Source organism: Homalodisca vitripennis, unplaced genomic scaffold (genome assembly GCF_021130785.1).
Source record: "Homalodisca vitripennis isolate AUS2020 unplaced genomic scaffold, UT_GWSS_2.1 ScUCBcl_10494;HRSCAF=19412, whole genome shotgun sequence".
Lineage (NCBI taxonomy): Eukaryota > Metazoa > Arthropoda > Insecta > Hemiptera > Cicadellidae > Homalodisca > Homalodisca vitripennis.
In genome coordinates this window covers 1-16,056 of record NW_025786607.1, presented here as the reverse complement: position 1 = coordinate 16,056, position 16,056 = coordinate 1, and the positions used below count along the sequence as shown (strand labels likewise).

Sequence of the window (16,056 nt, the reverse complement as noted above, 5' to 3'; positions counted from 1 at the left end):
AAATAATCAGATTTCATTTATGTTAGTTAAGGATTTATATTTTTTTAAAATCTACCCAGATTCTGAAGTTTAACAACCCTCCATTAATAATGACATTTTTCTAAAATTTAAAAGATATATTTTTATTTAATATTTATTGTACACAATAGTAATTGAAATGCAATTTACAATACAATTCAAAACTGCATTTTTAAATCACAGTAAACCACAAAACTGGTTATGATAGCAGAACAAGGAGGACAGATAATTCTGCTCCACGATTGGCATTTAGTCCCTGACGTGAGAGGAGGGTGGAGTGTGATCTCACAACCTCCCCACCTTCCAGTGCTAAGTTATAAATATTCACAATGCACATATCTTTTTGTGTTTGCTACCAGATTTTCACAACGAGGGTTTATGGTTTGAAAGTGATAAAGAATATAAAAAAAATGCAACCATCTTTTATTGTAATTATTGCAAAGTTGCATAATCAAAGTTAGCATGTCTGGAGAGAAGAAATTTTGTTTTAAAGAATAAATATCAATTATATTAGTTTTAGTGAGACTTGTAAAGTAGAAAAACAATTATAAATATTGTTTATGTGATTATTCAGCCTTCATTACTCAGTTAACTTATACACACAGAAACATATTGTTAAATTGATCAGATATTGCTGTATAAGTCTTGTTCTGCCACGTGATTAAGCTGCGCAGGATGTAATTTGGCTTTGGATTGAAGGGTGGTGGAGGTGGGGGGGTTTGTAGTGTGAAAAAAAGAATTCATATATACTTTTGGCTCATTAGCCATACAGGACTATTTTGCCGCCAAGGAAACCTGTTGGTTTTTTGCCCTAAATAAAGAGAAAAATTAGTTAAGGTATTAATTTCTAGATTGGCGATGTGGTTACATTAATCAAACTCTTATTTACAGAGTCCTGGAAGGATTTTAAGAGGGAATTTCCCTGAAAAAAAAACATTTACTGTCTAGGAGTATAAAACCTGACCAAATGTTGAGAAATGTTTTATACTAGAAAATGCCTCCTTACCAAGTTTAGCTAGGGCTTTGCTTGTAAGTTCTAAAATGGAGTTATCTGAGTGTGAAGGAATACTAAAATATTTTGTATTCAATGGATTTGGAAAGTTGATTCATATAGGTAATATGATTGTGTTTGAATTTAATTCATTAATGAGGAAAATGGTTGGGACTGACAATTTTTTAAAGGACTGTAATGAGTATAAAGAAAGGAACATCTTAAATGGATTGATATATGGAGTTTAGAGTGGGTCTTCCAGGATAACCCGTTTAGGGCCTTTTCAGGGACAAAGGTAAATTGCTCTGTTTTGGAAGCCCTCAAGGGACTTTTTCATGAAAAGTTGAAATCTGGGTGAATAGATTTACAGTTGGCCTAATCATAATGTTGTACAGTAGTGGGTGGTAAGAGTCTTTTTAAGTCACCTCTTGGTGAGTGTTTCCACTGTTTGAGGAGAACATCACTTGTAGCTGATTCTAACTTCAATATAAAACATTTCTCTATGTTTATTTTATACAACAATAGTAATTTTTTCCACATTCTAATTGTTATTAATATCACGGTTACTAGAATATTTGGTAGGAGTCGCCAAGGGCAGATTCAACCGTAGACGTGTGATGTGATGTCATCGGGAGGAGTTAGCTATTTCTGTCTGCCTTATACTGCCATTACAATAGTTTGAAGATTTATCACTTTATTGTGAACGTGATTTCTATAATAATGTAAATAAAACAATAACTTTTTTATTTTAATTGGTTTAATATAACTAGATACAAATTTTAGCATCTTATAAAGACATTACTGTAGTATTAATTAATTGAAACTATAGGGATGATACTTAGTTTCCTGTTGCCAATGCCAAGAGATAAAATAAATAAGTAATCAACACAGAGTAGCTGTTGTTGACGGGCTCAGACAACTGAGAGCTTGCTCTAATGACATGACACCAAGATGCGTGTTATTCCCCCCTTCTGTGTATTCTAGTGACCGTGATTAATATTATAATCACTAATGTTATTTTTCCAGGATGCTCAAAAGGAAAAAGAAAATAAGGTCAATTTTAAAGTCTGAAACTCTTAGGTAAGTATTAATTTTTCTTAATTTAATTATAATAATAAGTTTGATAAAAAAAACAAATTCTATCAACATGTAACACTTTCAATCAATGTACGTAATAAATGGATATATGAAGCAGTCCATCGTGGTAGTTGTTTTCTCATACCTATTGGATGGAATGTAGCTTGTCAGTATTTGTTTTAACTTTTGAGCTGTATTTTGTTTTTTTTGGTTGTCAACATTACAATTTAGGAAATTATTGTGTAATAACTCAAAATAAAGTTTGTTGCTCAAATTACTGACATATTGAGAATTGTGTAGCAATGCATTAAAATAGGTACTATTTAAAAACCAATTAAGGTTGACATATACTGATTACACAATGCTCCTGGCCTAGAACAGATTATTAAGCCTGTAGCTGGGTCTATTTATGTTATTTAAAATTTTGAAGAACGTAAATTTAATTTAATAGTTAGGTCTATTTTTATAGAACTAAAATTTGATCCTGGCCCCAGTAACTCTGAATAGTAATGTTAGACAATAGACAAATTCTTTGTTTAAACATAACATCGAGAAATTGCAATGGCGTCAATTTTATATAGGTATTTTCCTTCAGTGAATGTGTTCTTCATTCTTCCTCCAGTCCAGGAACTCATCAATGGAGTAAAATGGTCGGTCGATGAGGCCAGTTGGTCAGGGCTGTCTTCAACTTCTTCACGTTCAGTATCTTTAGATCTTCTGGTAGGAGGTTAAAGAGTTTCCTCCCCATATAGGATGGTTTCCTCTCGTATGATGCAGTGTGATGTAGAGGGAGGTGAAAGTTTGATGCATGGACGAGTGTTGTGTGTGTGTGTATATTAAGGCCTCGTTGAACGCTGTTCGAGTCGTTACATACAATATGACTTCTTTTATGTATAGGCCGATGATTGTTAACACAATTTGTAGTTTTGAAGACCTTTCTGCAGCTCTCCCTTGGGCCAAGGCCGGCCATAATCCTGATTGCTCTCTTCTGGAGAAGTAGAATTCGATTAAGGTTTCCTGCTGTTGTGCCTCCCCAAACTGCAAGGTCATATCGTAAGTGAGACTCGAACATTGCATGGTAGGCAGTTTTTGTTGTGGCATCGTCACTGACGAGGGTTTACTCTTTTTAAAATGTACAAGCAGGAGTTCAATTTTTTGGAGAGTGCGTCAACATGATTGTTCCAGGATAGTGCATTGTCGATAGTCATTCCTAGGAATTTGGTCTGGCTTTCCATTGATACTTCTGGTAGTTCTGGGACTTCCTCCTGTCTTCTCCCAAAAGCTAATTGTTTGGTTTTTTCAGCGTTTACAACTAAGTCGTTTTCATGACAGTATTGATATGCCTTATTCAGTGCTATGTAAGAGTTGATGGCCACATTGTTTGGTGATGACTCGGAGACTAGAAGTGTCGTATCATCAGCGTACATTAGGGGAGTACGGTGCATTCCTAGATATTGTGGCATGTCATTTGTCAGGAGAATGAATAGGTCTGGTCCCAATACCGACCCCTGAGGTACACCCCTTGTAATGGGTAAAGGGTCTGATCTTACTTCTTGGCATATGTTTTTTTGTGTGTCTTGAATGTCAACAAAACCTGACTTCTTTCCCTTCCAAATTACTCTTGAACCATGCGTGGGCTTGGCCTTTCACACCAAGCTGTTCAAGTTTGTTGAGGATCAGTTCGTGTCCCAAGCAATCAAAAGCTTTGCTGAAATCCAGCATAATTCCAGTAACCAGATTTTTTTTCTTCCAAGCTATCAATGATGAATTCCGCACGTTTGATTATGGCAGATGTTGTGGATCTTCCCTTGATGAAGCCATGTTGGCTCTCTGTTAACAGGCTGTTATGTTCACAGTGGTCCATTAGTCTTTTTAAAACTATTTTCTCATTACTTTGGAGAAGGTTGAGATTAACGATATGGGTCTGTTGTTTTTGGCTTCAGCCTGGTTTCCACTTTTTGTAGCTTGGGGTATACTTTACTTTGTTTAAGTGCGGCTGGAAAGTGGCCATAAGCGAGGGATAAGTTTGTTACTTTGACTAGTGGTGGAGTTAAAGCTTTCTTACAGTGTTTCAGCATCTTTGCTGAAATTTCATCTAATCCTGACGAGGTTTTGGGTTTAAGATTATCGATGATTTCTTCAATTTCTGTTCATCAGTGAAAGGTAGCTGTGTTAAATCATTACCTGAGGTTTGTGGAGGTGCAGGTTGTTTTGTGACTTTTGGTTGGTGTTTTAGGGTGATTTCTGCAATATTGGTGAAAAACTGGTTAAAGTGATTAGCAATTGTGTGGGGAGTTAGTGACGATTTCCTGTCCTATAGTAATTTTTGGTTCTGATATTTTTTGGTTGATTGTTCTTCCTCTCACTATTTATGACCTGCCACAATGCCTTTGATTTATTTGCAGCGTTTGCTATGTGATCAGCTGATGACTTGGCGCTTTACTGATTTCAGCTCATATCATAATCTTTCTTTGCCTTGCTCATTTTATTTTTATCTGATAGCGCTCCAGTGAGTTCATATTTTTCGAAGACATTGTAAATAGTTTTGTTTCAGGCAATTTGTTTCTTCGTCAGCAAAAACCATCACCTTCCTCCTCCTAGGGCGGACATTTTTTCTAGGGCAGGTTGAGTTCAGGTTGATTACCACTGTTGACAGAAGATTTTTGTATGCTGTTTCTGCTGAGTCTGTGTTGTGTACATTTTGCCAGTCTTCATTTTCCAACTGAACCTTTAGTAAGTTTAAGGTTTCTTTGGTTTAATATTCTGCGCATTGTACTTTGTTGTTTTGGTAGAGTTGTTGTGTGTGTTATTTCACAGATTTGAGCTGAGTGGTCAGAAATTCCAGCATGGATCACGTTAGTAGTTATTTCAATTCCGAGACCATATTTGTACAGATGAAATCTATAGATGTCTTGGATGTTGGGGTAACTCGTGTTGGAGGGAGTGGTAGTCTAGTGGAGTTGTTGTGGCTGCTTAGGGTATCAATAAGCATATCATTCTCCCTGTCTTTTTTCAGACTATTAACATTTATGTCTCCCATAACAAGAATCGGGTGATTCTCAGCCCTCGTTTCTTCAATTGTCGCTGAGAGTAAGGTAAAAGCTTGTTCAAGTTGTCCTGCTGGGGTTCTGTAGACACCTAAGATGTTATAGCTGCCTTTTACCTAGCGATACTTTGTTCATGCCATCTCACATGTTAGCTCTTTGTTGTATTCTATGATTATGGGTTGCGCAGCTGTTGCTAGTTCATCTTTGACAAAAATGGCGACACCTCCCTTTCTATGGACTTCACGGTCTGAAATGTGTTTTTAGGCAGTACTTAGGCAGTCTGGTGTTTTCCATTTGATCTTTTTTAAGCCCATGCTCGCTAATTATGATTATGTCGGGGTTGGTTTCTTCTATAAGGTGATTTAGCCGGTTTGATTTTTTTACTTATTCCCTCTACATTTTGGTGTAAGACGGAAAGTTTATTTGGGGACTTTTTTTATGCTTTGAGTTTTTGTTTTTCCCTGTTTTTGTTTGGTTAGGGATGTAAGATTTTCACTTTGGCATTGTCTAAAAAAGTAAGTGAGCAGTCAGGATGTACTGTCTTGAGTGTTCTGTAAAAATCAATGTTGTTTGAGGAAGAAATCATAGTAGCTTTCATCCTCTGCTTTTAGCTTAGCATGTAGCGGGGGGGGGGGTCCATGACTTAGTTTCATCGTGGATTTTTTCTATGGGTTTTTTAGCCACTTTAGCTGGTAAGGATATTTTAGGTTTCTTAAGTTTCTCTTGGGCTTTTTGGCGACTTGTAAAAAGATGCTTTGGAATGTTTTCCCTTGATTTTTTAAGGGTTTTTCTGTGCTGGTCTCTGTCCACACATTTTTATAGTTTTTTTGTGCATATTTGGATGTTTCCTGCAGTCTGTGCTTTCTTTGAATTGCCATTAGTCAGAGAGGTGTTCGGTTTTTTTAGAGCATGTTTGGCTATTTTTTGTGAGCATAATTTTGTCAGAGTCAGTCAAAAGGTCATTTGTGTGCTGTAGCTCAGATAACTTGTTGTTGTTTAAAAGAATGGTTTCAATTTGGGCTGTCCATCGTTTTAATTAAAGTTTCCATGCATCCCTGTTTTGTTTTTAGCTGGACAATTTCATTTAGAAGGGATGGCGAGTTTGAAGCTGGTTGTGATGGTTGGTTTACGTTGGGTGCTACTGTTTGTACAGAGACATTAGCAGTCCTAATATTGGAAAGAGTTGTTTTCATCACTGTTCCCTACTTTACTTCTTAGGAGCTTTGTCTCTTTTTCCAGGTCTTTTATTTTCTTAGTGTACTCGTTTATGGCTTGGCCAAGTTTCCTATCATTTTCTTCATAAATGGTTTGTGATTCTAGTTAGTGAACTGTTTTTCCCTCTCCAGTTGACTTTGAGTTTGCTCCAATTGTTGAAGTAAATTTTAAATTTTGGTGATACGAGTTTCCTCTGTTTTTTCTAACTCTTCAATTTTTGCTTCAAAACTCGTTAATTTAGCTTCTAACCTTAGGTTCTGTTCTTTCAGGATCTTATTTTCTTCAAGCAGTGGCAGAGCCTATTTTAGTAGCTAGTTCTAATTTGTCATGTTCATTTTCTGTGTCTTCAAAGTAGTTGTTTTCAACCAGGCTGTTTTTCAAGCTCTTTAATTGACCCATTGGGTGATTCAGCTTGGCTGTAAGCCTTAACGTGGTTGGTGCTGTCATGTTTAAGATAGATAACTCTGCTTAAGTAAAGTTTTTTCAGCTTCAAAGAGAGCTTCATTGAGTTTCTTGTTTCTAAAATTATCAGTCTTTGTCTTCCCAAGGGTTAGTTTAGTATTTTCGTTGTAAGGGTACAGATCACATTCCTTCACGATGGCTGTTTTTCCATCGCCAAAGAAGGTGACATTGTGCTTGATAGGTTTCCCGCTTTCATCTGAAATTAATTCTTTAATTTCGGCTCGGCCAATAAGGATAGCCCTTAAGTTTGGCAAAGACCATGTCTCCACTGTTGTAAGGATTAGCCTCTTCGTTAATAGATGTGGATTGTCAAAGATGAAACGGTTTTTTTTATAATGATGTTTGTCAGACTCCTCTGTGTTAAAATTACTGGTAATCCTTTGTGGTAATCCAAATCCTTAGTGTAAATGGTTGGTGTCAAATATAAAAATAGGTTCAGTGATTTTTAAAAGGATTTAACTGAATTCCTTTGTGTCAAATGGTTGGTGTCAAAAAATTGAAATGAAGTTCAGTGCTAGGTCAACAGGGTGTTGAAAATTTATGTAAGATTGCTGACAACCATTAATACATCACTCACTTTTTCATTATATTTTGACATATTTTTATATTATACTTACATTATATTTTTACTGTTATAGTGAAAGAAAGGGATTGTCTCTTTCTTGTAAAAAATGTAGATAATTATTTTCTTTCCCTTAGAAATAAGAAAAAATATTTTTTAAAGTAAAGGAACAAGATTTACTCAGATTATAATAAAGAATTATAAAAAAATCATTGTACACATCTCTTTATTATATCAACCTATAGACTTAGCCAAAATTCTCTTAAAAATGATAAAAAGTTGAATTGTAGATGTAGTTAGAATTTTGTAATATTCACTTTTGTTGTAGGTTACTAAAATATGGTAAAATTATTACTAACTATTGGTTAAGTGAACTTTTCAGGAAAGGTTCATATAGGAACCCATATTTAAGAGTTGTACTGGTATATACAATATAGCAACTTTCACCAAATAAATTCCACTAGTTTTTCAATAAGTTGTCACAGTAAAATGTTTTTACTAAAAAAACAAAGTATTTTAATTGGACTATCTTTAATTTTTTTAAATGAACATGCTTGCAATTTTGAACAAGTAACAGACCTCAGCATGAGGTGTGAGCACTGGTGTACAGGTTCAAAACAAGTTGAATAGAGTAGGGGCTGCCTGTGCCTCCCCCTTGCCCCTCGTGCTTAGCCTGTGACATCATGTACAACTTGCCGTGCTGTCCAGCCTGCAAACCGTTGTTTATTGTATGTTTTGTTAAGATTCACTGTTTATTTGAGTATAAAACGGTTTAGTAACTTAAAAAATGAAGTCCATATAGTTATTTTTATGTTAAATTATAATTATTATTGGTACATACTCCTGAAATAAACACTGTTTAAAGGAATAGCGTGATTTTTTTAAAAAGTTTAATGAATGGCAAACAAATTTTCTAGTACATTAACGCTGATTACTTATAGGAAAGCACTTAATAGAAAACTTGTTAACTTGATGTACATAATATTTTGTGAAAGCCATTGTTATAAGCTTTTTTACACACTTTAATTTTTTTCCTTGTATTTAATAGTATTATTTTAGTTTTACTTCTGAGAATGGATTTGAACCTCTTCTTTTTATATTGGTATCATTTTCTATTGTCAATTGCTAATTTTCAGTGAGTATTGAGGTTATTTCTGTCATATTTGTGTTTTTTTGTTTACTAAATTGGCCTTTAACTACTCCTGCTCAATGTCAGGTATATTAGGCTTTGCACATTTTCTGGACTCATACTGTTAATGTTGTGATTTTTTCACCAACTTCTTTTTTTTTTTGTTTTTCTTAATTTCCCAATTCATCTTCACCTCAATTTCAGTTTCTAGAGATAAAAGTTTTACTGATAACACTGCACCAGTCTTTTCAGATTTACATTACTTGCTTCAGTCCCATAATTTCTGCTGTCCTTCTGCATAAAGTCTGAACAAACTAAGGAGGTTTCCCGATTTGGCAAATCTTATAATTTATGTTTTTTAATCCCAAATTGGGTGTTATTTTTTTAAGATTTTAATAAGTTACTCCATCAGAATGATCCTTAGTCTTATAATAACTAACTATTTGTACAAAAGGCTACAGTACACTGTATCCTCAGAATTTTTATATAAGAATTCAGGCCTACTAATTTCTCAAGTGAATAAATTATGACTTATAAACTTATAACCTACCTATTACAATGTGCAGAATAAATAACATTAGTTTATTCAATTGAACTTGTCTCAAGAATTACGTAAGGGTCAGATAACCAATATACCTATTCAAAAATGTTCACTCGGCACTGTAATATCGTTAGAATAGACTGAGAATATAAAGCTTAGTAAACCCACACATAGGGAATACTTCACATTAAAGGCATGAACTACCATCTCCCCAGCTACCAACATAATATCTGTGATGAGCATGTGTTTGCCATAAAACTAGGCGTTATCCTGCACAGCTCGTTCTGCTTGGCCAACCTCCCCTACTTATTCGTCTTGGATTCACGATACATGGCACAGGCCACCATTGCTGTCTCTCAGTGGGCAGTGAAGTTATCCTGTACAAATCCAGCTTGAGCACAATCTGACACTGGCTTAAAATTGTTAGCACAGCTCACAATTGTCAGCATAAATTTTTAGTTTTTTTTTGTTTATTTGAGTATATACTTAAAAAAGAAAGCATTAATTTTATTTCTTCTTTAAACAAGATAATTACTTTAATCAGGCAATTTGTCTTCAGGTCCAGGACTCCTGAATTTAAGTTTTCCCAAAAAGTAAGCATTTTTGTAGTTTTACAATTACATTCTACATTTTATTCCATATTTATAAATGTAATATGTTGGAAAGAATCTTTCCCTAAAACTTAACTGATTTTAGGTTACTTGGACGAGACAATGTTGTCATTTTAGATGCTGCAAATTATATAAAAGGTGAGTTAGAAAAAATGTAATATATTGTGTTACAATTGCATCATAAGTGTTAAACATGATAGTTCTTTTTTATTTATTCCCACATATTTATAATAAAATTATTTTAATTCATGTCATTGGTTCTGTGTCAGAAGAATTATAATTTGTTACAAATGAAACCTTACTTATTTTGTTCACACATAGATAGACATAACATTGGAAAATGTTTTTTTGAAATAGTCAAAAAATTAATTTGTGTTTGATAGGAAATACAAAATTTTTACTTTGTAATTCAAGAGATTTTGAGGAAATACGAGCCTATTATAAATAATATATTCTTATAAGTGAAACATGCACAGCAATCATAAAAAGGATTAAAGATAATAATAAATTTTAATATAATAAAAATCACAACACTTAAAGTAAACATTGTATTTGCTGAAATAGAACAATTTCTTCATTTAGGCTGCTCTTAATATTTTAAAGACCTAGACCTTAAAATTGTATAAATAGGATAAATTAATACAGGTTATGTTTGCAGGTTACCGTTATGAGCTGTACTGTGCGTCAAAAAACAGCAAGACGACCCAAGTGACTGTGGGAGTGTGTTGTGAATACAGAGCAGGCATGGGAGTGGGAATCTAGGACTGGCAAAGGATCAACAATATACTAGAGAAGCCTTTGATGCGCTTAATTATGAGGTATCAAATACCTTTCCAACATCTCTAGTATAGATAGGTTTTTAAAATTTTTTCTCAAAATGGTTCAAATTCTCTTGTTTAATTATGAAATGCATAAGTAATACAAAGAATATATGAAGGAATCTGAGGAAATTTAAAGGTGCCATTATTTTGACATAAGAGAGGCTTTGCAATAGAAGATGACATGACAAAATGAGTATTAGCCACTGATGAAAAATTTATATAAGAATGGATTATTAAATGAAATGTCAGTCAACAATCTTCCATGTGAGAGTTGAGTTTGTTAAGTTAAAACAACGGCATCAGTGAAGGCAGACGGCCCGGGAGAGTGGCTAATCAAAATTTTAACGTTATAAATTTATTTTGCTCGTCCTCCTGAACAAAAATATATATAGTTTTTGGGAGTTGTAAATCACAAATAACTATTGTTTTTTAATTATTGAAATGGAAAAAGTCATTTTGTGATTATATTTGTGGACCGTACTTCTTGTTATGTGTATATTTTCAGTGTTATTTGTGCCTCATGAATAACCATGGCCTCCATTACTTTATGTAGATTGTACGTACATACAAAATTAGGAAGTTATAGTTTCTATAGTTTTTGCTTATTTATTAAGCTTATAATTTGTTTTTTTTGCACTATTCATTCGTTTTGTAGAACGTTTGGTGAAATTTGTTTGAATTTTTTTCAAATTTATGTTTATTCACACCTGTATAGAGATTCGCACTATTAACCTATTGCAGTTGTCCTCCTGAACAAAACAATAGAAGGTTGTAGGGGATGAAAATAACAAATAATGAAATTTAGAACATTAAAATTGGAACTACTTTGCTGCAAGATAATAAGTAAGAAGTTATCGTTAGGTGAATGTACAATATTTGTTTGCTTCGCCAAGTTGTGTTTGCTAGCTAGCAGTAATGGCCGGAGGCATTTGTGATTAGACGCTCTAGAATTTGACCTTTTAGTAATATATACATTAAGGCATGTTTTTTTGTATATCACCATCATATGGCCAGAGGTACTTGTATCAGGCCAATATGAAGTTTTAATTTTAGAACATTTAAATCAACCAAAACGTCTTTTATTTGGGTCAAATTCCTTGGTTTCAGCATTGTTATTTTACATATCCAAAAATGGCGCAATGGTTGACGTCAGCAGCAACCAATGTTGACCCATGGTCACAAGACCACATGACACCCAGTACAGTTGTAGAATAAGAAAATATTATTAAGCACGAGAAAAGTTATTCCACTTTTAATGTTCTATAACTTTGCTATTTGTCATTGTCATTCCTTGAAACCTTACATTGTTTTGTTCAGGAGTATGGTAGCAGTAGGTTAATAACGCGAAACTTGTTTTTTGCCACTTCAGCCGTTAATTTCACATCTATCAAAGCAACCACTTGAGTGCATCAGAAATTCGAGAGAACGATAAACACCGTATTAGCTGTGAGAATTCTCTTTGTTCTGCTTACTTCTATTAACCTACTCCAATTTGGTAATATTATTATTATATCTACTGAATTTCAAAAGAAACCTTAGACTGGAACCAAAAACTTTTGAGGTTTTAGAAAAACAAATTCAAGCTAAGAGATTTCTGTGTGATGGAAAAATATTATTATTAGCTTTAATATTGTATTTTTTTAGACAGTCAATCTCAATGCATGGCCCATCTCCATTCATAACCTTCTTTATAGCATGTAAGCCACTCAGTTCAGACACTTCATCTACTACCTTAATGTGAACAATACTAGAGTTTGTTTTCTTTTTGGTGATCATGTCAGATTTGTTGGGCTCATCATCATAATTACTGGACAATTCCTCTTATGTCTGAGTCCAACCAGTATTGGATAAAGTTTCTATATTATAAACAGCATCACAAAAACATGTGGAGATGCTATAGTGCAGACATAGTAATTTCTGTTAGATGGCAAATATAATTGATACCGGTGCTTAATCATTTAAATGCAACTACCTACGTGTTGCAAAGACTTTGGTGTGATCATGGATGACTTGGACATAATTCTGATTCATAAATTCAGGGGAGCAGAGTTACCCTTGTGACAGTGTTTTAACTCTCCTTTAGTCCAAAGTTTGTCTGTTAGATGGTGAATAGTTTGTACCCAACTCTTTCTCCTCCTTCATGAGTAAGGCTATCTAGTATAAACAACTACTTCTTGACCCTATTGCGAAAGGAAATCCTTTATGAATGACTTATTCAAGCTTTTCAACTTGCCAAACATCTGAAAAGTATTGGTGAACATCAGCCAGGGAAGTTGTAGTGTTTAGCTTTCTAGTGTTCAGTTTGGTGACTTACACAAACCCCTATGAAATTCACATGATCTCATCATTAAAGAAAAACATTTAAGGAATTGCAAACTATTGTTCAACCTCTTAGTGACAAAGCCAAAGTTACTGTGTCCAGCCTCTCCTGTCAACATTCAACATGAATCAGCGGTATCAATGGAACTCATGGTATTCCAATTGTATGATTATTTGTTAAGACAATGATGCCTGAATGTATCTTAGACTTATATCCCTAGAGTATTCTGGAGCAATCTGTGTATGTATTTTTATTTTTATAGTGTAATATAATCAGCCTAGATATCGATACCAGTATTAAAGTGCTGGCTGTGAAAAGCCTATTCTCAGTTTTAATTTTTTGTGATATAAAAGGGGTTTATGTTTGGATCTGCAGATATGAAGCACCAGACAGTAGAAACAGGTGGGATTCACCACTGATAACTTTACAGCCTGAAGACCCAACACCAAATGAAGTATTACATGATGCTCTCTTTCAGCGGAAAACCACCGCCTCCTAACAGTCAACACAAAGTGTAAGTCACACATCTTAGTAATGATTACAGATTTACTTATTGCTCTCATAAGATTTGAAGTTTTGCGTTGTAACAGTAAATTATAAGAATATTTTATAATTACTTAATCCCCCAGAAATCAATCAAAATGTTAAACAAACAATTATAATATGATCGAAGTTGTTAAACTTAGTTAATGTATAATTAACTTCCAAACTGTTTCATACTGCTATCAAACGATTCATTCTAAAATCAATGGAGGATTAGTTATATTTGCTGCAACACCTATCAGACTCTAGATAGCATGTGGTGTCTCCTGGTCTTGTGGCTGAAAGCGTAGCAGGTGATAGCATCAAATAAACTCATAAGTCTATAAAGACTTACAACTATTAGTATCACATACCTTCCACTGTTACACTAAACAATACTTGACTTGTTGGCATGCATCATCTTCCTGGAAGTAGAAGCACAACTGGCAACATACTTCTACAATGTTATGGGACATTTTCTCGTTGTAGAAGAAAAAATTAGTATCCTGTATTAAGGATAATATTAAATATCATGCCAAAAGCATTTGTTTTATCACCTCTTCTTAATCCATGTTAACCCTGGATTGACATGGTCAAGAAAATGGGATGGAATGTAATAAACAGATCCAGATCAATGTTATTTAACTACTAAGATTTCTTTTATATCTTAATTCTAAAATTAATTTTCATTCAATAAAAATAATAGTTTACTTTAGAAAACTGAATGAAACAGCTTTAAATCATGATAGACTGAGTTTTACTGATTCTTGCAAAAATGTTGACTCTTGCAAAAAACCTGGTGTAAGAAATTTTTGAAACAAAAACAGAAGTGACAGGGACAAATAGGTTTATGTTTCTAAGCAAAAAAGAAGGTTATGTTGGCCATAATTTTAATAATAATGCACTTAAAAACATTTTCTTCAAAGGCTCCGAGGTTGGGCGAACTTAACATTATGAATTTGGTGTTTTTTTATAGGCAACATACAAAACTGTGTTTTAATTGTAGAGCGCAATTCAGATTTGCACTCCATCAAGATCTATGATACATAAATGGTTTTTGTTTTATTGAAAGATTAGTTTCATTTGGGTTGAAAAATATACATGTAAGATTAAAGTTTTTAATTTGTTTTATAACTTTACTTGTCTTTTGAGTAATTTAATTTAATAATAAATGTTTTTAAGAATAAAAAGTCATCTTAGAAAAACAGTTACTGTGATGTTTGGGTTATAGATGTTCAGTTTGTATATTTATCCATCATACTTACACATATTGGAAGACAGTGTTGAATTATATTGAATATTCTACAAACATGTTACAGAGAATCAAAGTAAGGCAGACACTTCTAGTTTTGAATTCATTTCAATATATACATTTTTACTTTAAGTTTGCATAGATTAAGCAATTTTGTTATTTTCTAATTAAAGTACAAGTTAATAATTTACCACAATTGTATCAAACTATTGTCAATTAACTGCATACACAGGGATGCTACAGGTCAGGGAAATCAGGGAAAAAAAAACAGGGACTGGAAATCAGGGAAAAGTCAGGGGGGAATACCAGGTCTCAAGTCAGGGAATTTCGACGTTTGGTCAGGGAAAAAAATATAAAAATCCCTTTAACACAAGATAAAACTTACTTGCCGCTCGCGCCGGAGTCCCAAAGCTCTGCAGACGACATGGCGCATATTTTACTTTCTAGTGTTGTAAAAGATATTTAAATGGTTAAGTCAATCTTTTTGTAACGTATAAAAACTGTGTTTCACTTTTAATTTTTTGCCTTTTCTTTATATTTGCCACCCTGTTAGCCCTCAAAACACCAGCTTTTTCCCACCCATTAATTGCCAAAAACCCTGGGGATTGCGTCAACAAAAAGTCAGGGAAAAAATGAAAAATTTGAGTCTGGAAATCAGGGAAAAAAGTTCAGGAGGAATTTCATTATTGGACTCCTTGCTAGCAATCCCTGATACAATATGAGGTTCAGTGTTTTTTTTATGAGGGGCTTGATAGCTCTACTCCCATCCTCTTTTAATTAAAAGGCATTCTTCATTTCGATGTTCAACAAGTAAACACTCGGTCCATATTATGATGGCTAAGTCTGCAGTTCTTTTGTTTGGAATGACACAAACCTTCACTAGCATTAGCTCCCATTTTTAACTATGGCATTTTGATAATTCATCTTTGTTGAGAGATAACACTAAGAGGGTTAACCAATCAGGTTTGGATATAGTCATGTTCCTATAGTCCACGAGCAAACTCCCATTTGGCTTCTCAGTCCAACACTAACATTTAACAATCTTATTGTAAATTTTCTTTAACTAGAAGCTTTTGAAACCGTTATTACAAAAAAAATTTAAAATTATGGTTTTGTTCAGAGCGAAACCTTTTACTTTATCAAAATGTTCCCTATTATTTTGTTATTGGTGTTATTTATCCGCCATGAATCATGATGATTTAATTGCTTTCCAGGCTCCTTTGTCTTTCAACCAACTTTCTTGTATGAACATCGACAGAGTTACCCAAGAAAAGTAGTGAAGTAAGCTAAGTTTATATTACATATTTATTAGCATTTACTTCTGCACTAAAGCGTTAGCATTAAATATCAATATCTATAAGGAAGTTATTATAAAGTGTGTTTTAGGAGATTTTTGAAACCAGTGATCAACATTAAGTTATTTTTGGTTAATCCAAAACAAACAAGCTATATAAAACATTGTTGCGTTTTAAACGACGGAATACTCCC

General features: G+C 33.7%; 1 protein-coding gene across 1 annotated transcript; it reads left to right on the top strand.

The window, feature by feature from the left end:
• Positions 1-2,035: 2,035 nt before the first annotated feature.
• Positions 2,036-10,415, top strand: LOC124374844 (protein KTI12 homolog; the record flags this gene model as incomplete). Its single annotated transcript, XM_046832987.1, has 3 exons — positions 2,036-2,089; positions 9,739-9,791; positions 10,312-10,415. Coding segments are annotated over 3 exons (211 nt in total), but the record flags the coding sequence as incomplete, so codon positions are not given.
• Between the last annotated feature and the right edge of the window lie 5,641 nt (positions 10,416-16,056).